Source organism: Pomacea canaliculata, linkage group LG3 (assembly GCF_003073045.1).
Source record: "Pomacea canaliculata isolate SZHN2017 linkage group LG3, ASM307304v1, whole genome shotgun sequence".
Classification (NCBI taxonomy): Eukaryota; Metazoa; Mollusca; class Gastropoda; order Architaenioglossa; family Ampullariidae; genus Pomacea; species Pomacea canaliculata.
In genome coordinates, this window is record NC_037592.1 from 8,984,978 (window position 1) to 9,009,679 (window position 24,702).

Consider the following 24,702-nt stretch of genomic DNA (forward strand, 5'->3'; position numbering starts at 1 on the left):
TTATGAGCCTCATGCACAAAAGATTATAAAAGGAACTCACAACAGCTAAAAAAAAATTTAAAACAACGCTTGTGCCACAAACCTTTTCATCCATGCTGAAATAATCCCTCCTTCAAAGAAAGAACGCCTGCTTGATCTCATAAAGTAAACCATTTTTAATACTATGTAGGATTACCTCTTTCCCCGTTTTCTGACTGAAATGAAGGTATGCATTTAACACGTGATTCATCAGTTTCTGCTCTTGTCAACATTAGGAGAGTCTGATTTAGAACTCATCAGCTGACTGCCATTCTGTGTCCAGAGGTCCAGTGCTTGGTTGACGATTATATCCCCACAGTCTTCAGGAATCTGTAAGAGTCAACAAGATACTGTAATGTCTCCATAAAATAGTATGCACAACTTTATAACTACTAAAATTCCTCATTGAAAATAATTGATAAAGAAAAAAGCGTACCCCTATCAGAAGAGTTCAATGGGAAAAAATATTCAAAGGAAAACTTAAAGTAATAAAACGAACAATCTATTTTTCCATGAAATATGTTTTATTTTTCTGATATGGTGAACACAAACATGATCAAGAGAGATTTTGTTGGACAGCAATCCCATCTGTTGTGCATCCAGACAGTGCCTTGTAATCACTTGCTTATATGATGTAATTGTTCAGTTCTGCTTCAACTTCTTTCCTTGGATGCTTTGATGAAACAACAAACGATCATATTTAGATCCAAAGTCTCACGTCCCTGATCGGGGTGATCTCCCTTTTGCTAACTGGTTGAAGATGACTTTCTACTGCATCGCATTCTCCATGCTGATCTCCACCTACCTTGATTTCTACATTCTTCCTAAGAGAAACTGGCTATCACCACATTGTGTGCTGTTGTGTCACTGTTATATCACCAATTCATCGTCATGTTTTGTTTCTTCATTGGACTGCTGATCTTCCTGTGTTTGTCTTTTTGACAGGAAAGCACGCTGTACAAGTGCACTCTTATTACTGTAAAGCTCTTTGAGTCCTGCCGTTGCTGGAAAAAGGCACTGTATAAATGTGTTATTATTATTATTATTATTATTATGTCCTCACGCTGGATGTGATAAGAATGAACTAGAGGAATTCATAGCTAAGCAACAATAACTATGTTCTCCACTCTCGAAAATGTGCAGATGCACGTACGTGTCTCAGGTAGGCCACCATCTCCTCAGATGACTTCATACTCAGCAGCGGGCGTCGAAAAAAGATCAAGATGCTAACAGCAACGTAGACAAGTACAAATGTGGATCCTCCAATGACTTTGTCCCACACTCTGAAATGTACATTTTCTATCATTATTATCTTACAGTTTATTTTACATGTGATATATTGCTATATTGCAAAGTACTGCTACTTGCTCTAATACTGCTACTAACAGTCAAAATGAGGTTGTGCCTAACTGGCATGACAGCTCTTATGCTCCACAATTGTTTTCTGCTACCCTTGATGATAAATTTGGTGTTTACTGTTTGATCCACTACTAAACACTTTGCATTTCTAACTTATATCTATGATGATTTTCTTTATGAACAAGAACTATTTCCAGATATATTTATGGCACTTTGGAGCTTCGTCGTTTCAGTACTTTGCCCAGTTAAGAATGGCCTAGGTAAGTTTTTTTTCCTGACAATATGCTACTACACAAATGTACTGGTATTACTTTTATTTGTTATATTACTGTTACTGATATGCTTGATTCCAATTAAACTATTATATACTATGATGTAAAGAAATATTTGTTTGTTCTTAAATTTACCTTTCAAATGAGATGTCTGGCAGAACACTAGCAAAGCAACACGTAAACCAATCTATCAAAGGGAGAGAAGTCAGCACATAATGCTCTTGCAGATGGTGACAGAGTTTGTGGTCAGGGTCCTCCTTCTTCAGGCATCTGAGTGTTGCTTCTGGCTACAACAAGTTGGAAATGAAAAGTTTAATGGCATATGAATAAGAAATTACTCAATTTTTTTTAGTTTGCTTGATGGTTTATAATGAATACATTTAAAAATATTGGCAAGCTTATAGCCTAAAGGTGTCTGAAAATGGAGACATCCACTCTAGCCACTTTGATATATGAATAATACAGTCAACTCACAGTTGACCCAGCTATATACATAACAATGAGGACTAAGAAAGCCAAAACAGTAGGAGAAATAGGCATCACCCTCACCAAAAACTGGCCCCAAGGTAGATCTGGTCTCTAATATCTCAATCCCCAGCACCCAAAAGGTTTAGTGATAACCTTCACAGTTTACTATTTTTATACAAAAAATATAATCTGATTTCTTGTTTTTCTTTAGTGAGTTTATGGACAATATAAAAAAAACACATAGTTTCAACTTACGTAACTTCTTAGCGTGTCTCTGAACTTTTCTAAGTGCATGAAAATCGAGATGAAATCCAATACCGATCAAAATCAGAATCAGCTATATTGCAAACTGCATGGGCAATAGCCACAAAGCCCTTGTTCTTTTCAGACACCATCTAAAACAAATATATTGAAACATTAGTTATTATGATATAGCTCTACAGTGTAATTTTGCAACTAAATACATCTGCAAAGTTCCCCTTCCTCGATACATTTTACCTTTTTATACCATAAAATTACAATTTTACTGGCCTTGATCATATGTTAATGAGGTATTGGGAAATCAGCGAACCTACTTTTGTGACACTGCAGGAAATAAGATCTTGATCGCCTACTAAAACCAGATAAGAACTATAATGTTCACAGATTTTTATCTTAGGAAAAACAATATATTAGGCCCTTTTACTTTAAAATAATTCTGTACTTGGCTTAGCGTTCCAATAAAAAGTTCCTGCTTGCCATATCAATATCTTGAAAAGGTAGCTGTCCTCTCTCCAGTAGAAAGAGCTTTAGAAGGGTAACTTCAGGTGAAGCTATGTCTCCTCCTTTGTTTAAGAGTGACAGCCCTTGTTTCAGATCCTTTAACTGTTCCTTCCTCTGTGCTAGCACAAAGTCGTGTGAGCTCTGGTGAGGGGGTAGAACTCCTGTATGAAACAACTTTGAATCATTATGATCATCAATTAAGGCTGATTAAAGAAATACAATGTCTCTTAGAAACATACTGTAAATGGAAGCGGTAATGGGGAAAATTTTAAACAGGTGGTTATCTCAAGATGTAATCATTAAAGAGAGGAAAAGTGAGAAGATGGAAAATATACTTTCATTCAAAGATCCCCCCCAAAAACAAACAAACAAACACTGGAGGATAACAAAACTTTAAAATTGTTTTTCATACCTTTAAAAGATACATGTTTGTCAGATGTCTCTCTCGCTCTCACACACGCGAGTAAGAGTAAACCAAACTCTTATCCGATGGATAAATCGTTATAAACTTTAACTGAATAGGAATATTCAGGCATGAAATTTAAGCAATCGATTTTCTAAGGTTTTACATCTCCACGGAGACAGATTTAATTTCGTATCTCACCAAGAAGAATTTTCCACACAAGTGTTCTGTAAACGGCCGGCAGAGCAAATCGAAGGCAAAAGAAACGAAGTTTTTCAAGATTAATATGCTGCTCTTTCAAAAGAATTTCAACAGATTTCTTTTCTTCAACTGTTCTAAATCCGAATTTCTCATAGTAGTAGCTTCGGAAGTTCCGTTCTTCTGCTGCCATTGTTTTTGTCAGCCTTGAAAATAACACAGAGTGATGTCCCCTGCGACTCAAGCAGAGCAATCTCAGACGCCACACACGAAAATCCTGTGATACAATTCACAGTTCTCTTAATCTTGTTTTTTTTTTTAAAAAAGCTTATAAATTAACTTTCATCAAACGTTCAATGAAACACTGTCTCAAACATTTGTGAGATAACAGAGTTTTCTGAACGCAGCCATTTAGCAGACGACAAGAATTCCTTCATAATATCTGCCGAAACTGGTAGAGCAGGTTTTGTCACAATGTGGAGGCGATATATTTATCAGCAGTATAACTGTTTTAGAATCACATTACCGGTTGGGCAGTCGCTTCAGGTATAACATAGAGATAAAGTTCACTCATAACTATTTGGGCAGCCCGTTCCACAACGACGAGAGAAGGATCATATTTACTATTGTCTGAAAAGGTAAAACGACAAAATAAAGATTTTCTTTCATTTTCGCTGTTTACAAGCAGAAGTAATATTTTAACAGCTTATTTTGCGAACTGTAACGGGGACATTTGTGTATTTTTTGCTAAGGCAAATTTTGGTCAAAAGTATTTTATTTCAAGAGCTTGGAGAGTTATATATATATATATTTTATAAAAAGCATTACTTGTAATACAAGTTCTTGCTTATAATAAGTTACAATATCCGTTTATTAAAAAGCTCGTAATTTGAATCTGTTAAAGTAAAAAGTACAAGGCCAACTTTCAAAAGTCTGCATCATCTGTCACAAAATATGGGTACCGTATGTGTATGTCCACGATGTCCGTTATTTTAGTTGGGTGTATGCCATAAATAGGTATTTGATTGAGGGGAGTGTGTGTGATATTTACTAAAAATGATCCAGGAACTGAAAGACTATGAAAGACCATGCATGCTAATGAAAATACTTGTTCAAAATTTAGAATTGCAGAACTATAGCCATTTGAAAAAGACAAATTGTCGCACATATTCCAATTTCTTTCATGTCGTGTGTCTGAATTCTTCCATTAATTGTAGTTAAAGAAAACACTAAAATAATATATATATATGTATAAAAAAATCAAGTTAATAATTTAAATAAGAGCTATGCGTTCATTCTTTCAGATTTTTTTGGTGGGTTCACATGTGTTTTTCCTTTTATATAAAATAAATATCTAATAACATGTTTATTTGAATTTTAGGTTGCAGCAAGAGATTCTGCTCACCATGGCTTCTGGGATCTATAAATGCATTCAAATAGTCTTTATCATATGTAATTTTATTGGGATCGTAAGTATTGCTGATTATATTTAATTTATGTGATTATATTATGATTAATTGCATCTTATTATTTTATTATCATACTAAATAGCAGTTAAGATGAAATATGTTAAATACCTTAATGACTGTATTGCTTGAAATATCAAAATAGTTCTTTATAACATACTTGCTTATAACTCTGCTTAATTTCCTTTTACAGGGGAGGGGGGGAGGGAGAGTGTTGATCTCTTATCACTTATCTTAGCCACTGTATTTTTAAACTGTCATAGTACTATAACACCTAGAAGCAATGTTGCATTTCTTCTTGTAACTATTTCTAAGAGCAATTTGCTATTAAGCTTTGCAGAACACAAGTTACAGCCATATTTTTCTTTTCAGCTTATGGGAATAGCAATGGTTGCTGTTGGAGCATACCTGTTTGTGACCAAGGGCAATTTTCTGAACCTAATGCCAAAGTATGAAGATGTCAACATTACTGCTGTCATGATTGCAGCTGGTATTATTGTGTTTGTTGTTGCCTTCATTGGATTCTGTGGCGCATGGATGGAAAGCCAATGCCTACTCATTATAGTATGTAGTTTGATTTTTGCTTAGAACTTTCTTTTTTTTTAAATTAAGGTACACACCAAAGTGTCATATAAGGATAATCAATTAAAGCAGCAGGCTAAGCTGAAAAGAAAAGAGCCCCTTTTTTCCCCATACAAATACCTGAACTGTATCGCTAAGATGCAGACTGTTTAACCACACTCCTTGTGTTGCATATGCATGAGATGAATAAGTATGCCCATTTTAACACTTTCCCTCTTATCTTTTGTAGAGAGTACATTTTGTAAAATCCTGAAAAACCAGTGTTTTATAAAGAGATTAAGTGTCATGTTTTCACTGTCACTGGTGCACAAATTTTAATGTTCTTTAAAATGTATGTGTTCATTTGCAGTATTTTACAATGGTGTTTGTCATCTTTGCTTTGGAGATTGCAGTTGGCATTGTTGGTCTTATATACAAAGATGATGTGAGTTATCTTTAAGATTTTTTTTTTCATGGAAATGTTGCTCTTCAATTTAGAAGACAAGCACATACACATGTATGCACACACACACTGTAAAATTTTTTGTACTCATATTTTCCATTTTACCATTTTTCTCTAAAGCATTGCTGACAAATTTACAATCCTATGCCAGTATTTGTCTTTTATAACACTCCTTACTTTGTATTGTCTTTTATTATTGGCCTGTTTCTTTCTTTCTAAAAAGAAATCCTTCCACATTTGCTTAATTTGTTTGTCTGTACACAAAAAATTAAGATTGATGAGGAAGTCAAAACCCAGCTGTTGGATGGGCTGAAGACTTCGAAACGTTGGCCTACTTGGGATGCCATTCAGTCTGAAGTAAGGAAGCTTGTTGTGATGTCTCTCATAATAATGTCTTAAGAAATAAGGCAGCACTTAAGGAAGTATTATTGCTTTGTGATAAATCTACTGAGAAATTTCCCTTCATTGTGTGATTGTGTGCCCGCATGTGTTCATGTACCTAGGCTTGTATGTTTAGCTGACATACTAACTGCCTGTGCAAAAACAATTTTTCTTTCAAAAAAAAATCTGTACATTTTTATATAAAAATTTTAGTTTAATTTTAATTTTTTAATTCAGATTTAATTAATTAATTCAGATGTTTTGGTTGCTATTAACAACCGATAAATCACCTTTTTTAAAAATTGAAACCCTACATTCCATGATATCAAGAAAACAATTGTTAACTGTATCTTAAATTTTCACTTGCTGCAGGATATACCATCCTGATAAATTGCCATTGCTTTTGTTCATAGTTCAAGTGCTGTGGTGTTGAGAAGAAAGATGACTGGTATGCTATTATGAGCAATACCGTGCCCGATTCCTGTTGCTCCTATGAAGACTGTGGCAAGCGTCCCGAGCTTGCTTATGACAAGGTATATTTCTTGATAGCAAAAGCAGATGAGAGAGAGAGCGTGTGTGAGGAGAAAGGGACAAGTAAACATGCCTTCTTGCATTTATTTGTTGCATATGACTAAATGAACAAAGAATGAGAAATCCTGATAGTTAATTCCCTTGTATTACTTCTAATGTTGTTCTAAATGCTTTTGTGCGATTCGGGCAGAGTAAGCATTCATAAAGCAGTAATTGTAAGCTAGACATAGAAGTAGATTGACAGTCAATATTTATAAATATTTATAAATGTTCTGTATTTTTATTACATTATTGCTAGGTTTTTGTCTTGTATTTCCCCAGGGCTGCTATGAAAAGGTGAAAAGTGAATTGAAGAACAACTTCATAGCACTGGGCATTGCTGGGATAGTGCTTGGTATTTTGCAGATTATTAACCTTGTTATCAGCATGGTTCTCATATGTGCCATACGCAGAAGCAGAAATGTTGCAGTATAAATGTCAAAAAAGTAATTTTCCTGTAAATCATTTTATGGTTCTCACCATCATTACTTCATGTTCTGTTTTATAGTTTGAAGACATCCTGTCTGTGTGAATGGTTAAGTGTCAAAGAGTGAATTAAATTTGTACAACAATGTACATTCTTTTCATTGTTGTTAAGAAAACTTACCGTATGAAAAGTATGGAGGAGTGTTGGAATTGTGATATTTAAGCTGATATGGTTTAGGTTCTACCCCACAATATTTTTCTCTAGAATTTGAAAAAAGCACTGAGTGCTGTTATGCCTTTAAATGGCAGGATTGGGGTACACATGCTCAGATACTCACATGAGTATTGCAAATGATGTACTTCTTAGTTGCTAAGAAGACTGGATGCCTATAAGTTTTTCAGCTCCTGTTGTTGTTATGTTGCAAATGAAATGTGCAGTGGAGGTCTTATTTTCTTTTTGTAAATCAATTTATTGTTAGATTATACATTACAAGGTTGTGTTCCTAAATCAAAAAAGCAGAAAGGACTATAGCATATTTCATGTTATTATCAATCATACTGTTTATTAATTCTGTTATTTAACTAAATTGCAGGTTTTGGTTATATCATGTAACATATTGTGTGCAGCATATGAATCTCTTTAACTTCATTAGATAACTAACTTTTGGAAACATAGGAAAAAGGTTCTTATGGGATTATTTAAAGTAGTAGAGCAGTGATGATTGTCATTTTAAGTAGGGACTGCTATACCTACAGTACAGATGTACGTGTATCAAATGTTGCATGATTGAAGATATTTTGTAAATATTTTGAGATATCTCCTTGAAACATACTTATCAGATGCTGAACCCATTCATCATTAACAATTTTGAGATGCTGTAAAATATTCCATTTTGACCTGTAAACAAATTCAAAAATGAGGGGTTTTTTTTTTATCTGCTAGTGCTAAAAATACTCATTCAGCATACTAGCACATGACTGGCAGCACAGTTAAAATAAGCTTAGCAGTCTTGACAGTTGTAATATTTTAAAGGATTTTTGACTGCTTTGAGTTAAGAACATTTAAATTTTCATGAATGTTTGGTATTGTTTGGGATTTTTAATAGTCTATTTTTTATTGTTGAAAAGAACATTCTGCTTAGGAAATTCCTGCCAGTTTTTGTTTAGACAGGGGGCCCCCCTACCTGGAAAAAACAGGTCGAACATGGTCAACATATTAAAACTATGGGCAATACAGCTGGATCACTAATATAAATGCTATCAAACATATACGATTTAGTAGACTGTTCTTCATTAGCCTAGTGCAGTCTATGTACCGGCTGCTTGGAACCACCCTAAAAGCGGACTGCCGTATATGGAATATGATACCATGCTAAGTATGTGTTGTGCAGGGATTTCTAAGTTCACAGTCTCGTCTATACTGGATCTGCCCTCGTTACATTTCTTTTGCTTGGTTAACATAAATGTTTGCCTGGAGATGGAGAAGCGGGCAGATCCAAGGGAAGTAACTGTTGAAAGAACTTTGGGGTTTGAATTGTCTCCCCCTTCATTGTCTTCAAACGAAGTCAATATTTTATATTTATTTTCTATTTAATGTCTTTTCGTCAGCATGCAATTTGAACGAGAAATGATTTTTACTTTTTAAATTCAGTGTTGTTTTTTATTGTTCGATAAACCAGCAGCATATGATGATGTGCGTTTGTTTTATCCAGACTTGATTACTGCAACTCCTTACTTGCTTGCCCTGAAAACCTTCACAAACTCCAGAAAGTACAGAACTCTGCTGCACGTCTGTTAGAGCTAGGAAACGGGACCACATCACCCCTTTCCTTTTTTTTTTTTTTTTTTTTTTTGCACTGTCTACCCATCCGTTCTCTCATCCAGTACAGACTGTCCGTGCTGTCTTTTTCATTTCTTTTCTGGCACCTGCCCTGATTATTTCTCTGAACTTTTCCTTTACGTCCCATCTAGTCAACTCCACTCCGCGTCTGATGATCGTCTTCTTACTCTTCCTGTCACCAGAACAACAAATTATGGACACATGTTATTGTGAAGTGAAACAATGGAACTCTCTTTCCATATCCGGCACCTACACACTATTGAATCTTTTAAACGTGCACTGAAAACGCACCTCCTCCGTAAACATTACTCCTAACACCCTTTCCCACCATGTTAGTCCTTGTTCACATAAGGAGCATGCTCCTTATGTGTGTATGTGCTTGACAAATTTTGCATTTATTATTATTATTAGTTTTTCAAGAGCTTTACGATCTGTTTATGTGAGGTCGAGATTTTCGGGTCACAATGCATCCATACAGTTTTAAAAGTGCGTTGTTTAGCACTGATAAATGATGGTCGTCCAGAAATAATAATGTTAACAATCAAAGAATATGTTTTGACCTCGTTTTCGAAGCTCTAGAAATTCAGGTACTACATTTAGGTAAGGACTATATCAATAAACCACCTTTCGCATCCAGATGCTGTCAGAAAGAGGCGGGGAAAGATTAGAAAATGATCCTAGCCGCGTAGTAAGGTAACAAGGTATGAAGATAAATAATATTTTACACGCGCCTTCCAGAAGTTGCAATGGAGGCTACAATGTCAGGGGTGGTTATAATGCCCTCGACGTCTTTTGTTGCGCACATAAATCAAGTAGTGTGAGATGATTGTGTGCTGGAGGCGAGGTGAGGGGGGTGTGGCGACCGTTGACACCTCGTAAAATCAGCAGTGTTCTATATTAATCACCAAATTTTTCACTTCGATTATGGCTCGGTTGTGGGATGTATTTAACGCTCTCAGCTTGGGTTACTGTTACTGCTTTAGTGCCTGATCCTTCTTCGGGCACACAATTGAAACAACAACTACCCCTCATCCCACGTCACGTGGTAGATCACTTATCGGCACGTGCAGAAGCTGCATGTGTGGCGCTGACCAGCCAGGGTCTCATGATGAAAAATGATGACACTGTCAGGACAAAGGGTCTACAGATTCGGTGTGGTGTTCGCATCCTTACGCTCATCGTATCCAACCGAACACCGCAAGACCACAGCAGTAAAGTGTAACGAGGGGCAGAGCATCTGTCGAGTGCAGAGTAACTGCCCTTTGTTCACCTCCGTGGCGGCGCGCCGCGCGGTGACACTGGCACGTGCGGAGGGAGTCGCGGGGGCTTCCCCTCGCTGCCAACTGTGTCATTTGTGTCACAAGCGTAAGCAGCCCTCATCAAGCAACATAAGGAAGCCGCATGAGGAAGGAGGAATCGACCCTCCCCATAAACCTCTGCATGGCAGCCCCTTTATTCTCCCCGCTACTTGCAGCAATTAAGAGGTGTTTGCGTGTGTGTGAGAGAGAGTGAGAGTATGTGTGTGTGCGTGAGCACGTCTTTGTTATCGTCTGTAATACACACATGTAAGTTCGAGCATGCGCATATACAGGTAGGTCTTGATGCTGTGTTTTGCTTGGTTTTCATACAGGTCAGCATAGTAATTTATTTATCCTTCATATTTGTCCTCCTACCGCCACTTTAAAAAAAATTCGTTACTTTTATTCCTCATCATGTTCTTTATTTCTTTTCTCATAGCAAACGTGCAGTCCCTTGACGCAACTGTTAGCGCTTGTCACCAATACAGTAAACAATAAAACACCAATATCCTCCCACTCCCTTCTCATAGCGAAGATATCTTTTTCTCTGAAGTAATAGCCTTTGAAAAGAGAATATAACCGAAGATCAAAATCGTACAAGACGCAATGAAAACTATGAAACAAAACAAAAATTAAAACAAAACCTAGAGTGAACCAGATAGATGACATTCAGCAGACTTAATTAAAGTAAATTACACAATGGTATACTGCGCCCAGCGTCCAATCACATCTTTCCTTACATCTGATATTCAGTGATCAGCTGCACAACAAAATTATAATTTTAAACAAGTTTAGGCCTGAAATCTACTTAGATAATCAGTTTTCTAAAAGCACAGCGCACAACACAATTTTAGAACTTTTTCACTAAAATTGTTTGTAATAAGATAAAACTGTTTACCAAAATTTTCGTACGCATCGTGCAACGCATTTATATACAAAGGAGCGTTTGTTTAAAAAAAAAAAAAAGGTTTCTGAATTTGGCTCCTTTGAACAGTTTTAAGTTTTAGAAACATGTTGTGAAACTAGCCTCAGAAGTTTGTTCCCGCCATGATTTAAAAATTTAAGAGAAACGAAAAGAGAACCTTTTCTTCAGAGAGAGAGAAGGAAAGAGTTTGGTAAGGATCCCCAAATCCCAGATTTCGTCTAGTCCTCGGTTTCATGTTAATGGCTGCCAATTCCACCTCATTTCTCACCGCGGTCGCCCCGGCGGCAGGGCGAGAAATTACAATTATCACGGCGCATTGTCAGTTGGCCGTCATAATGCTGACGAACGCTCCGCTGTTGCAGCGCCATATGCGGATAACGTCAATTTGACGTTTACCATAGTGTTTGCTGCGGCCCTAATGGAGGAGAAACGTGTCTCCCAAGGCCCTCTGCTCCCCACCCACCAACAAAAAAAAGAAAGAAAAAACCCCAAACTGACGAAGTTGCAAAGAAAGGTCCACTTGAAAGTTGTGACAGTCGAGGGGTGCACCATGTGACAGCACAACAGGGTACGACATTATTTCCAGTTCTTCTCCATCCCCAACCTCCCCGCGCTGGATCGTGCAAGCACGTGCATCGCCTTCGTTGGTCCTAGGATTTTAAAAGTACAGGAGAGGGTGTGTTGGGGAGGGTGGAAGGAAAGGGGGTAAGGGGAAAATGGGTGCCGGCGTTGTTGTTTTATTTTGTTCTTTTCTGTTGTCTACTCTGAGGCTGAAGGCAACCTGTAGGAAATAGTCCAACTTTGTGTCAGGAAGCCTGAGATGAAATCTGAACGCACAAAGAAAGAGACCCGTAGCGGCTGGGGTAATTTAAAAGTTGTGGTAGTGTCGGTACTTTTGCAAGAACCAGCGGCACGCGCTTTATGACGAGAGCAGATTAAATTAGTGATTAGGTCCTCACTTTTTCCTTTCCTCTCCTTCGTTCAGTTTTCTTTCCTTTCTTTTCCCACCTCTCTCTCTCTCGTGAAAGAATGAATGTTTCTATAGCGACCATTTTAAATTAGTGATGATCAGGTCGTATTTTTTTTCTTTTAATTTGTTCCTTTTTTTTCTTTCTTCAGCTTTTCTCCCCTCTCTCCCCCCCCTTTTCGGGCTTCCTTTTTTTTATTATTTCTTTTTCTTCTTTGTCTTTGTAGAGTTATGTAGATTTCCTATTTACTCGAGGGACTTGTAAAATTTGTGTTTTTGCTCTATACGTTTTGTGGTGAGGCATTGAATTACAATCTTCCCTTTCAGTGGGCGAAAATAGTTGAATTTTCAATTACATTGATTATATGTATGTAGGAGGATTGGTAGGTAAGTAGGAAGGTAGGTAGAGAGGCAGGTGCGTTTATAACCCGTTATCTTTTTTGCTAGCGCCTATCAATGGCATGGAAGCACGTATTTTGAGATATTCTCTGAAACGACCGCTGACTGTAAAATATCAGAGTCGAAAGCTGATTTAAACAACAAACTAAAGTTGGGGTGGGGTGGAACTTCATGATTTTCGCCTGTAAAAGGCTTTAAAAAAGGACAATACATATATATATTAAATCTTATCAGTTTTTTCTTTCTGTCTGTCTGTTAAATCTTGCAACAGCAGCAGCAGCAGCAGCAGCAACAACAACAACAACAACAACAACAACAACAACAACAACAACAACAACAACAACAACAACAACATTAAGTCGGTGGAGATGAATTCTTTAAACCACGAAAAAAAAAAAAGAAAATTAAGAAAGCACTGGAAAGAACAAAAATTAACCAGCGCTTGAAACCGAAACAACTCGAGCACGTCACACGTGCCTCTTACAATTTATGAGCATATAGCAGTGGACTTTTCTCCACCCCTCCCACCTCCCCCTGCCCATGTGTAACTCAAGTTGCAGCGGTGCTCGGCCACTCCAGAAGAAAGCCATCGCGGCTTAAAGAGATCAGGGGTCTGGAAATAACAACTGCAAAGAAAGGTCGGAAAGCGAACAGAACTGAAACCTTTTTTTTTTCATTATTTGAGCAATGGCGGAATAAAGACGACAACTATCGTGACAACTGTGCCCAACTACAGCAAACAACCATCCTGAGAGAGGGAGAGAGTGCGGTCAGTCGCCGAGGCTTGTATCTCGGCGTGGGCCACTTTGGCAAGTATGAATGCGGGCGAGTCGTCTTGGCGCATGCGCGGACCGTCAGCCCTCGGCGCGCACGCGCACGCGTGCATTATTATCCATAGCGAGGCTGGCGCGTGCTGGCCCATAGTGAATAAACAGCAGGCACGCCCCTGAGTGACATACGCATGAAGAGAGAAGATTTTAATCAAGTTATCAGCTTGCAAGACATAATGATGCTGCCATAGGGGAAGGCAGGCCCTGTAAGATGTTCTTTAAACAAACTGGAGTGGTTTGCAACGCTGTGGATGACAAATGTTGATTTGTTGTTCTTATAAGGCGAGGTCTCCATTGTCGTCGTACACAGCGTCGTTTTCATCGGAGCTGCTGTGGGGCTGCTGGAGTTTCGAAGGTGGTGAACATGAGAGATGAGAACAACAGCACTAACACAAAAAAACCAAAAAAACCTACTACGTTACAGCGGATACGATCGTAAGAGTAACAGGAAGATGAGGAGCAGGAGGAGACAATGTTACTAGTCTCAAGTATTTTTTTAGTCTGGACTTTTTTTTAAGCAGGAAGCAACGACAGTTCTTAATCCCTTTTGAAAATCGCTTTTGAAGATGTTCCTCACTAACGTGTTAACAGGAGCTTTTAACATTTTTACTTTTAACATTATTTTCATTCCTTCATCCTTAATGGGTACAAAGAAATTGATATTATACACAAAAAGTTGTTTACCCGTAGAATTTTCTCCTACAGATGAACGAATGTAAACATACGATAGTATTATACAGCAGCCGTAAATAAACCAAACCAAACTTTATCCAACATCACCAAACCAAACGAAACAAAAAAAAAAAAAAACAAACAAAACAAAACAAAACAAACAAAACAAAACAAAAAAAAACAAAACAAAACAAACCAAAACAAAGAAAAAAAAAAAGATAAAACAGCAACAAACAGCCAAATGGAATCAAAACCTAAACACAACAAACAAATGAAAAAGCGAGTTGCATTGACACATCCTGCGCATGTGCAGAATGGAGACTAACTTTTGCAGACGTGGGTATTGTGAGTTCTTCACTCGCTATCACATGGTGGTAATTAAAGTTGTCAACACAGCCGACGAGAACATGACTTTTATTTAAACTGTCGTTTTATTAGGATACTTCGGCGAAAGCAGATCTTGCCCTATTTATAGCTCTATGTGGGGTTACGGTTTTGCCCATCTGCGACTTTGCAACTTTATATTTAGACACTTTATCTGAGAACAGAGAAATCCTTAATAATAAATGACAAAGACCAAGAGAAGAAGAAAGAGAAAGAGAGGAGAAGACGAACATCAGCTTATCCTCGCCATTATTTTTAAAGACTATTTCAGGCGAGCGTTTGATCCCCACCTGCATGAGGGCCTGACTTCGTTTCCTTTGCTTCCGATTTCCACCCGGTGTGCATGCACGTGCTGGCGTGTGCGCGAGGGCACGCGTGCGGGCGCCTGGGATCTCAGGATGAGACTGCTGACTGCGTGGTCCGCCGCCCAATCCATCTTCTTCTACCATCTCGGACATCTGGACTGGCCGCGTCACTCGGCCGCTTGTCTCGAGTGTTCCTCCCATCTGTTGTCTTTGCTCTGGTGGGGGACAAAGTCAACACTGTCGCCGGCGTGGGCTGCCACAAGCACGTGCAACAATGTATCACGGCCGTCGAGCTGCCCCCCTCTCCCCATGTCACCTCCCTTGATGAGGTAGGAAATCACCACATTTATGATGTACTTTCCCCAGAGGTCGTGCGCGACCTCACCTGTTGTTGACCCCTCGCTCACCATACTCTGTTCGCTGATGAACTCCACCCGAACGCAGCAGACTTTCTACCACGTGATCCTTGTTTCATCTGCTTTGCTAGACATTGTGCTCGAAACCGTAAAGCTCGGATGCATGGTCATTGTCAAATAAATAGCTTTATTCATTAAAAGATATAAGATTAATAAAATGTAATAAAAAATGTTTATTTTATCTACAAGATATACATCTTTGAATATCACATTTCTCACCTGGGTTTTGGAAAGAGGATGACATCTCAATTTGTTGTTTTTTTTTCAAAGTGTCGTAACAAAGCAATAGCTTCGTTGACTGGACGACAACGCCTCATTTGCATAAGCAATGTTAAAAGTTCTCAAAGCCTTTGGTGGGGTCAGTAGCTTGAATTTAAGTCAATTCACAGATAATTTTCTTTATTAAAGAAAGACTTTCCCAAGCTCTAAACACATAAAGTAACCTTCACTTTCGACTCTAACGCCTTTAGTTCTGAAGCAATATAGTCACGTGTTTAATCACCTGACGTGTTTAGACTCACATGACTTTACTGAATAATAAAAGTCAGGTTAAGTGCATAATTTTGGTCGGAAGACCTGAAAGTGTTTATCGATTTTAAAGGAAATTTGAAAACCAAGATGAAAAGATGTAAAAGAGACTAAACAAATGTGTGCTGGCATCGGGTAGGGAGCGTAGAATGGAGAGGAGAAAGAAGAAAAAGTCTATTGGTGTTGGCTTAGTTTTCCTTGAAGTTAATCACAGACCAGCTTCATGGATGAGCTGAGAACCAGGGGGAGGGAAATCTGAAACCACACACCAGACTGCGCTGTCGTCGATGCTTTGTCATTACGCTCAACCGCCTTTCGACCTTCGCAAACTTTAAATTTTCCTATAACTGCTTAAAACGACCGCTGCCAGGAGTCAGAGAAAATACAAAGCTCATACAATCTCATATTCTCACACCTCTTTCTTTCAAGGTTCGCTCCCTTGCCTCCCACTGCACATGGGCGGAAGTAGAGGACAGGTTCCGCTCAGGTGCATTGCGGGCCGACATCCGATCAGCTGGCGCCATCTACGGAAACGCAGCTTTCCGGTCACGTGACCGGGCAAGGTGAGGACCACGTGCACATGGTTGCGTGCGTTTTGCGCGTGGGACGGTGAAAGGGTAGGATTGTGCTACCCCAAGGGCAGGGCAGTCCTATTCCGAGTCTGACAAGGTCACACACGCCATGTTGGGTGATGACACCAATGTCAAGGCCGTAGTGTCCTTGGAGCACGTGGTAAGCGAACTCACCTTGCCCAGGTGAGAGGGGCCGCCAGGCATGCGCAGATCCGGTGTAGCGGCAACAGGGAAACGGCGTCGGTAGAGGGTGAGCTCAGGGATCAAAGTATTTAACAGGATGGAACCGCGCGTGGAATTGTTTGAATGTTTTAGCTTTGTTTTTTAAATAATGTCATTCTGATGTTCGCTTCTTTCGGTACTAAATTATTCTCGAAAGTTCTCTCTACGTCTGTTGACTCTTACTAAGTTTTATTAAGTATGGGAATAAGTAACTGAAATTTAAATTCATTTAATAAGCATTTAACAAATAAATCCTCGTGTTTATGTAGTACCTTGAGTGAGTCAGCTGAACACATTTTTAATTAATTAATGCCCTTTCTCTTTACTCCACTTTTTTTTTAAACTGCACTGCAAAATTTTAATGTGAAATAAATGTAGAACCAAAGTCTGAGTGGAGTGCCATCGTTCTTGATGTAGTTCTACCCGGGTACAAAATCTAGGGTAAGGCTTCATTGTTCTTGATGTAGTTGTACCCGGGTGTGAGGATGATGGCACTGTCACTACATCACCTCTCGTTTTTTCTCTCCAGTCCTCACATATGGCGCTGTCTTGGCCAGACGGTTCCAACCCATGTCTGATGGCACACTACCGGGTGGTGTATTGTTACATCATCGTTCTGCATAGCCCCCATTCCCCACACCTAGCCTCTCGTGCATGCGCAGTCAGCATGCATGAGTGCGCGCGCATAGCGCCGTCCGTGCCCGGCTTCTGTGGGGCTTCGCGAATCACGTGACTCTTGTCAAGATCTAGGGCTTTCTTTTTTCTTCTTTCAGTTCGGAGGCAAGGTGGACGGGTGCTTGAACAAGAATGGCGGGTATAGGGGTGACCTCTGGCCTCCAGGCACGTTGAGAGGCGATCTCATGCACGGAAGGCAGATATGATTGTTGTCTGGCTCCCTTGTAAGGTTTCGACGCTGCAATTAAAAGAAAAGGCAAAAGCCACCATGCCACCTCGCCAGGTCTCGGGTAGAACTTATAGCGATGTCGTGTGCCACATCCCGCATAGGGGTCACTCGCGTGACAGGACCTTTCACCTGCTACAGAGGAGCGAACGTCACCTCCTGATATGAGGATCTAGTACCAGGGCTTCTTAATGGTTTACTGTCGAGTCTGGCAGTTAGCGACCTCATAGTGCACGTGCGAGCTGACAGGAGAACAGATTCGCCGCTAGTTCACAGTGCGCGTGCGCACACACACACAATCGCTTTCTCTCTCTCACACACACACAAGACACACAGAGACACACTCTTGCTCTCTCGTTCGTTCGTAATATATTTTTTCATACGCATTCTCTTTCTCTCTTACACATTCTAGACATTCTCTATTTTTCTTTCTCTCTCTCCCTCAGGAACATTTTATCGGTCTGTCTCTCACACACACACAGACATACTCTTTCTTGCTCTCTCATTCTTTCGTGTATATTTTTTCATACGCACACGCATTATCTTTCTCTCTTACACATTCTTTCTAAGACATCCTCTACTTCTCTATCTCTACCTCAGAAACGTGTTTTCTTTCTCTCTCTCACACACACACATACACACACTCTCTCTTGCTGTCTCATTCTTTCATGATACATTTTTTTCACACGCACACCCATTCCATTTCTCTCTTAGACATTCTAAGACATTCTCTCTCTCTCAGAAACACTTTTTCTTTATCTCTCACTCACACACACTTGCTCTCTCGTTGTTTCATAATATATTTTTTCATAAGCATTCTCTTTCTCTCTTACACATTCTTTCTAAGACATCCTTTTTTTCTCTCTCTCTCTCTCTCTCAAAAACACCTTTTTCTTTATCTCTCTCATACACACAGTTGCTCTCTCATCCTTTCATAATATATTTTTTCATACGCACCCGCATTCTCTTTTTCTCTCTTTCCCTCAGAAACACTTTTTCTTAATCTCTTTCTCACTACACACACTAGCGCACGCACGCACAGAGAGAAAGAAAGAAGGAATTAAACGGAGCACAATTCCCTCAAGCCTGCCGTTAACTCCATTTCTCCACTCTCTCTCTCTCTCATGCACGCTCGCTCGTTCGTTCGCTCGCTCCCCGACATCACGTTCGGAGTTCAGGGGCTTCCGAGCCAGCGCCAGCGTCACGCGAGCCTGCACGTGTCGGCACGTGCTGCACGTGGGCTGAAGTGCGCCTGTCATTAATTACGCTCGCCATGGGAGCGGGATGGGGGAGGCGCCTATGCAAATGAGGAGCACGCGGAGATGAGAGCTGACGACGAGCGCACACAGCGCATGCGCGGAGTGAGAGAGCGAATGAGCGTGAGAGCGTGGTCCTTTCACCTCCTGAGCTGGAAAATCAGCGTTGTAATGTTAATGTATATCGCCACTGACATCAACATGCACATGTATAATTAATTCCCGTGATGTTAGCTACACGCAGATCAAACCTACAATGGCGAATGAGAAAATAATTGTGTTGAGGAGTTTAAGTGTATATATAATCCACTAAGAGGTGTGCGCGCGTGCGTCATTGCTTACCTTGAGAAAACCAAGTTTTAAAGGGAGTCTACCACCTGATGTCAAGTTTTGTTGCGATAAAAAAAGGAAAATAATTATATCGACGACATTGGCACTCAGACGATGATAACAGTTTTTCTACAAACACCGTTGGTGATACTCTGGCACCAGAACATTCGTCGGTGAACTACTCACTTCCTCCCCACTATCCCCACTTTTTTTTTAAATTCATACACATTATATATTATATTTTTCGAATTGTATATATGTGCATACATAGTATATAATATGTATTTATCGTATAGACGTATATCATATAGTATATGCTGGTGAGTTGGTTGATGGGTACGTGTGGGTGTTACCCTCTATCATCGGAAGAAGCAAGATGTTCAGTCTCATTCTCACAGTCGAAGTTAACCTTCCATGTTTTATTCTCTCCCGCTTCCTGCTATCGGCTTGCGTTGAATGCGGGTCGGGTGAGCAGCAAGACGGTTAACAATACAGCCTGTCTTTGTAAGGTGGATGCGAGGCCAACAAAGAACTTTCTAAAAAATGCAGCGGACCTGCCGGCGCCTGACTTTTCTTACCGGCCTTTCTCTGCAACAAAGGCGACTCCATCCAAAGCCAAGGCGACGACATAAAATATAGGGTGTACAATCTACATACATTTACATATCTCATCTGACATGGACTATAAAAAAAAGTTTTGTCTCCAAGTGATATAACTCACCACAAAAACCAGTCTACAGTTTCCATGGCAAAAAAATAAATAAATAAAAATAAAATAAAAAATAAAAAAATACGCTGATTACAATTTTAACCCTATTCACAAGTTTTATTACTTTTTCCAAATCACTACTGGGAGTTGATTTATTAATTATTTTACGAGGTAATGTAGGGTATACATCTTTCCTTTGAAGAACAGATATAATATAAAGGGAAGTAAGATACATGTGAAAGAATTACCTCCCGTGCCAGGATTCTCGCATGGGGCAAAGACTGACTGACTACCGGTGAGCTACCTTGCCGGTCTGTCAAACTGGATGGGGTGCAGGCAATGCCGTCCCTTTCTCACGTGTGTGCTCTATTTGTTTCGATTTTACACCTCTCAGGTATGATTGATGATCTGGAACATGTCTCCCCAGGGTGTTTCTTTTGCGGGTGCTTGAAGTGTAGATTGCGTTGCATTCGGTTAATCAACAGTGGAGGCTGTTTTCCCCCCAAGAAAACCAATTGCTTATAAATTACCTTTCGGCTAAAATTATTCATCGGTTTTTTGTAACAGAATAATTGCCGGTATGTTTGCCAGAATGTTTGCCGGTGTGTGCGTGCGTTCGTGCATTCGTTCGTGTGTCGATGAGAGCACAAAAAAAAAAAATGAAAGAGAGTCTGAGAATGACTTCAAACAGGTTAACAAGACACTTGAGTGCTGTGATCTCTGTGAATATAATCACATCCAGCTGTACTCGAGTACCTTTAGTAAGTTGATGTTATCACCCTTTACTAAGTCGCCGAGTGTCTGTACAGTTCTTCTCGCTTGAACAGTCTTAGGAGCAGGTGCAAAGACAGTTCCTGGGAACCGAACTCGGGTGGGAAAACACCTGCTCTCTCGCTCCTTGACACTCGGCCAACTAGCTGTGGGACGTTAACTGACGACAGGAGAAAAAGAATAAAAATATATGAAAATAAAGCTTCGCTTTTAACAAGGTGTACCCTGAGCCAAAGCAAACAGAAAAAATTTTTGGTTAACCTAGCCAAGTAATTCACTCAACATCTGCCTTTTTGTTGTATTTGTTGAAACTATAAAGATAACAAAACCCTATAAGATACAATATATCGATATTGCAATCTGTTATAATTTTTTTTTTACAGTAAACATTGATGATGCGCGGAACTCACGAGCATTGTCGTCTGAAGATCCTACAGCCTTCGCCATTGTTTCTTCTCCGTCACTAGCTTCCCACCCTTTCCCCTTCTCTCTATTAATGACATCCATTACTAAACGAGTGATGAAGACAATCGACCAGCAAACACACAGATGAGAAAAGAAATCACAGAATTAAGCAACGAGGAAAAGAAAGAAAGAAACAAAACAGTAAACTTTCAAGAAAAGACAAAAATAGATACTTGACTGAGGTGCAAGGGATGTCCTTTGAACTCGCCTTGAAGAGGAGTTGATAAGGTGCAGGGGAGGGAAGGCGGGTCTAGAATTCATTAGTTCTGAAGACTGCTCTGTCCCAATTACGTGCCAACAATCGCTGGCCCGTAAAGCTACGCTCGATAATTCTCCTTCCGACTGCCTGCAGACGTAACATCACGTGGACAGCTTAAATATTGCAGCCACGGGCGGTCTCCGGAGCGCTCGGCTTCCAAATCGCGAAGTTGGGCGGAAATGAGAAAAGACGAGGTGGGGTACGAGTACGATGAAAGGGGGAGACAATGCGCAATGGAGGCTTCGCTGGGCAGATAACTGTGTCGCCTTGTAGTCTGCTTTTCAACAAATGACCACGTGCGCAAATAAATGTACTTTGCGACAGGTTTTACAGGCTCCTTTCTGTATTTTCCCGTATAGTGAGACGACGTATGGTGGTTACGTTGCATTCACGTCGGTGCCACGTTTAAACGAAAGGTTGATTAAAATCGCGGATGGGAGGTGGGTAGCAGTATGAGGAGAAAACACACACACATCGAACTCTTTTATTACTGTAACAATCGAAACAACACGTTGTTGGTTTTGATAACACCATCGTCCTCAGCAACAACAGCGACAACTACACGGGTTACGCCTCAACGACGGCCTCCTAAAGTGCTGCTGCTGTTTCATGTGCCGCGGCTGTTGATGCTCGACCCTAGACTTTGAAAGAAGAGACTTCTTGGAGAATCCGAGGGCTAATGCACGGACCTAGCAGCGCACGCGCGCTCCATCTCCAGAGCACGTGCAACCCGAACGCCATTGTTCCGCACTTCCGCCCCATCCCGCACGTGCTGCTGGGAAGGCAATGGCGGGCGCCAGGCTGGAAGCTCGCCATCAGCCAGGCTTGTCCAATGCCGGCGTGAAATGTTATCGCGGCCATGAGAGAGGGAGACAACTCTTTTCAATTTATCTCAACACTAATAGCAACACGCTTCTTGTATCGATGCAAAGCCACTGACTTGATCCCGTGGAATGATTCGAGAAGGTTCTTAGATCCGACAGTGTATTTTGTTGTAGTGGTGAGAGAACAGAGTGAAAGAGAGAGAGAGAAACAGTTTCCTCCAATCTTGAGAATGATTAGACAGTTCAAACAGAGTTTAAATGAAATAAAGAAAGTGTTAAACCTTAACTTTGTGCTTGAAGTTCGTCATATGTTCCTCAGTGTACATCAAAGTATTTATATTAATTAATTTATATTAAAATATATAATGAAGTAATATTTTTATATTATAATTTTTTAGTGAAGTTGATATTCTTGGAGAATATTTTTCTGTGACCATAAGTTGAGCAGAAGAGTCCAGCCAATGAAATTTTTTTGTCGGCAACATAAAACTTGAGCCCCTGAAAGTTAAAGTTTAAAAAAAGAAACTCGCGGCAGAAACAAAGACTTGCTAAAATTTTAAAACAAAGAATTATTTTTAATTGAACACCATGTGCGAAAAATATGACCGTGGCAGGGAAATGACCATTCTCAGCAAGACCGGAAACGGGAGGGAAACCTGATGTTGGGGGAGATCACTCCATCAAAGATTGTCAACGGGGTGAAATAGAAGAGATGGAAACCCCCATCCGCCCCGGTCCATAAAATTATAATAATGCAACCAATTTTGGGAGAACCGCTTTTTTCATGGACTGGGTGCATCTTGAACCACGTGTCCTATGCGTCATCGCCAATCGATGCCAATAATAACAACACCCAGAAAACGGTGACCGGCGTAACCATAGAAACGTCGACATCTCGCTTCCGTTCTCACGGACAACGAGACGTTCGGTGTGGGAGGGGGTGAGAGAGAGACAGAGAGCGGATCATTAAGGCCGCCATTTGATGTTCAGGTTTTCGATGCCGGGCCGCTTCCGGTGCCCGCAAATGAAATGTAATTAAACAAGCGTAGCGCTTACGGACCTTGAGGTCATCGATCTCGGCACCAAGGCGAGGGTGCGCTGCAGTCCTCTGGTTTATGACGGTTGGCGACCTTTGGTGGTGACCCCCAAGCAGTGTAATAGCGGCTGTGCGTCTTATAGGGCTAAACAATGGATGCGATTGTTTTTCGAGGCAGGCATGGGAAGTTTAGTTCGTTAGTAATGAAATGAACTGAATCCCGTTATAACTTGATGTAATGCGGGATTGTGGTCATCAGTAGCTTTGCTTAGTAACGGAAGTTAACTCCTATTTCCATGTCTACAGTTTTATTTACACTTGACATTGTTTGTGTGTTTAAGAGTAAAGCGCATGCACAAGTTCCAGTTTGTGTGAGAAGGGTTTCATGTTGCGCGTGTTCGCAATTTATAAAGTTTTCAATAGAGATTTTATTAACATTGAAGCAAACATAAGAAAATGGTTTTGTCATCTGTGAGGAAAAAAACAGTTTCGTTTCCCAATGAGGGAATGGATGACTGTACTGTTGGCTCGTGTTGGTCATTAAGTTCAAAGGACGTGGCCCACGTGCTGCCTTTGTCAGCGGCCTCGGGACCACTACGACAAGCTAAAACCCTTTTTTTATTATTTCAAACAGATTAGTCAATTACTGTTCTGAAATTCTCCCTCACAGCAACCGCTGCGCCAGAAACGCATCTCGCATTATCTCGTGGAAGTAAACAGTGGTAGAGATCAATTCCAATTAGACACCTGTCTGTCGTATTGCCTCCAACGGTAGAAAAGTGTAGAAGAACCCCCTTTCCCTCCATCTCTACCCCAACCCTTGTCTCTGCATGCGTCGTTGCGAAACCCATTCACGGGTGACTAACACGTGACTTTATTTTTTCAAAAAAGTCACGTGCTGTAACGTGGAACGACGGGCCCAGTGGCAGTCCGAGGAAAATGTCTGGAAATAGTTGCTCCAAAGACTTTCTGTTAGAATTTATTTTATTAAGCGATAGAGAAATGCTTTCATGAATTCGCACCTTTTTAAATTTTAGCGAGTGCGGGCGCGCACACACGCACACGCACACGCAAACGCACCAATTTTGCATTTCTACCATCTTACCTGTCTACCTACATCGCCACCTGTACACATTTGTCCATATCTTAATCTGTACCGAAAGTCAGAAATTTCTCTGAAAACCGGGCTCTCTTTTATGAATTCGACGAATTAAAATTTCTCAAAAAAAAAAAAGTTTTATTGACATTTTGTCGTGGAAATTCAACTCAGCGGCTGCTCCAGCTTCCAGCAATCGACTTACTTTAGGTTCACTCCCAGACTAGGGTATGGGGGAGTAATCTCTCCCATTCTGCGGGGGGTCTTTCTGTTTGAAATCTCCAAGCAAAGAAATTGTTCCAGAAGTTTAGGCCCGGCACTCGAAAAGTCAAACAAATCGACGTTGTGTT

General features: G+C 40.2%; 2 protein-coding genes across 3 annotated transcripts; one reads left to right on the forward strand and one right to left on the reverse strand.

The window, feature by feature from the left end:
• Positions 1–131: 131 nt before the first annotated feature.
• LOC112558825 (TBC1 domain family member 7-like) lies at positions 132–3,711 on the reverse strand. The gene is made up of 6 exons (XM_025229513.1): positions 3,484–3,711; positions 2,856–3,040; positions 2,408–2,512; positions 1,785–1,936; positions 1,172–1,301; positions 132–348 (listed from the first exon to the last, which is right to left on the reverse strand). The coding sequence occupies exons 1-6, from the start codon at positions 3,671–3,673 to the stop codon at positions 229–231; spliced, it is 882 nt and encodes a 293-aa protein (XP_025085298.1). The 5' UTR covers positions 3,674–3,711; the 3' UTR covers positions 132–228.
• An 88-nt stretch (positions 3,712–3,799) lies between these two features.
• LOC112560278 (tetraspanin-9-like) lies at positions 3,800–9,036 on the forward strand. Of its 2 annotated transcripts, none has more exons than XM_025232014.1 (7): positions 3,800–4,118; positions 4,862–4,949; positions 5,319–5,510; positions 5,878–5,952; positions 6,244–6,327; positions 6,765–6,884; positions 7,204–9,036. In XM_025232014.1, the coding sequence occupies exons 2-7, from the start codon at positions 4,887–4,889 to the stop codon at positions 7,354–7,356; spliced, it is 687 nt and encodes a 228-aa protein (XP_025087799.1). In that variant the 5' UTR covers positions 3,800–4,118; positions 4,862–4,886; the 3' UTR covers positions 7,357–9,036. The 2 variants fall into 2 exon arrangements, with proteins under 2 accessions (XP_025087799.1, XP_025087800.1); XM_025232015.1 differs by having other exon boundaries at positions 3,800–4,026.
• The last annotated feature ends 15,666 nt before the right edge of the window (positions 9,037–24,702 follow it).

What these genes read in the sequence shown, in the direction of transcription:
- LOC112558825 (XM_025229513.1), bottom strand. Translation starts at nt 3,673, where the DNA reads ATGGCAGCAGAAGAACGGAACTTCCGAAGCTACTACTATGAGAAATTC. An exon ending in CCAGACATCTCATTTGAAAG is followed by an intron (nt 1,302 to 1,784) that starts GTAAATTTAAGA and finishes TGTACATTTCAG; the next exon opens with AGTGTGGGACAAAGTCATTG. An exon ending in TGGTGGCCTACCTGAGACAC is followed by an intron (nt 349 to 1,171) that starts GTACGTGCATCT and finishes TGACTCTTACAG; the next exon opens with ATTCCTGAAGACTGTGGGGA.
- LOC112560278 (XM_025232014.1), top strand. Translation starts at nt 4,887, where the DNA reads ATGGCTTCTGGGATCTATAAATGCATTCAAATAGTCTTTATCATATGT. An exon ending in GTCTTATATACAAAGATGAT is followed by an intron (nt 5,953 to 6,243) that starts GTGAGTTATCTT and finishes CAAAAAATTAAG; the next exon opens with ATTGATGAGGAAGTCAAAAC. An exon ending in CCGAGCTTGCTTATGACAAG is followed by an intron (nt 6,885 to 7,203) that starts GTATATTTCTTG and finishes GTATTTCCCCAG; the next exon opens with GGCTGCTATGAAAAGGTGAA.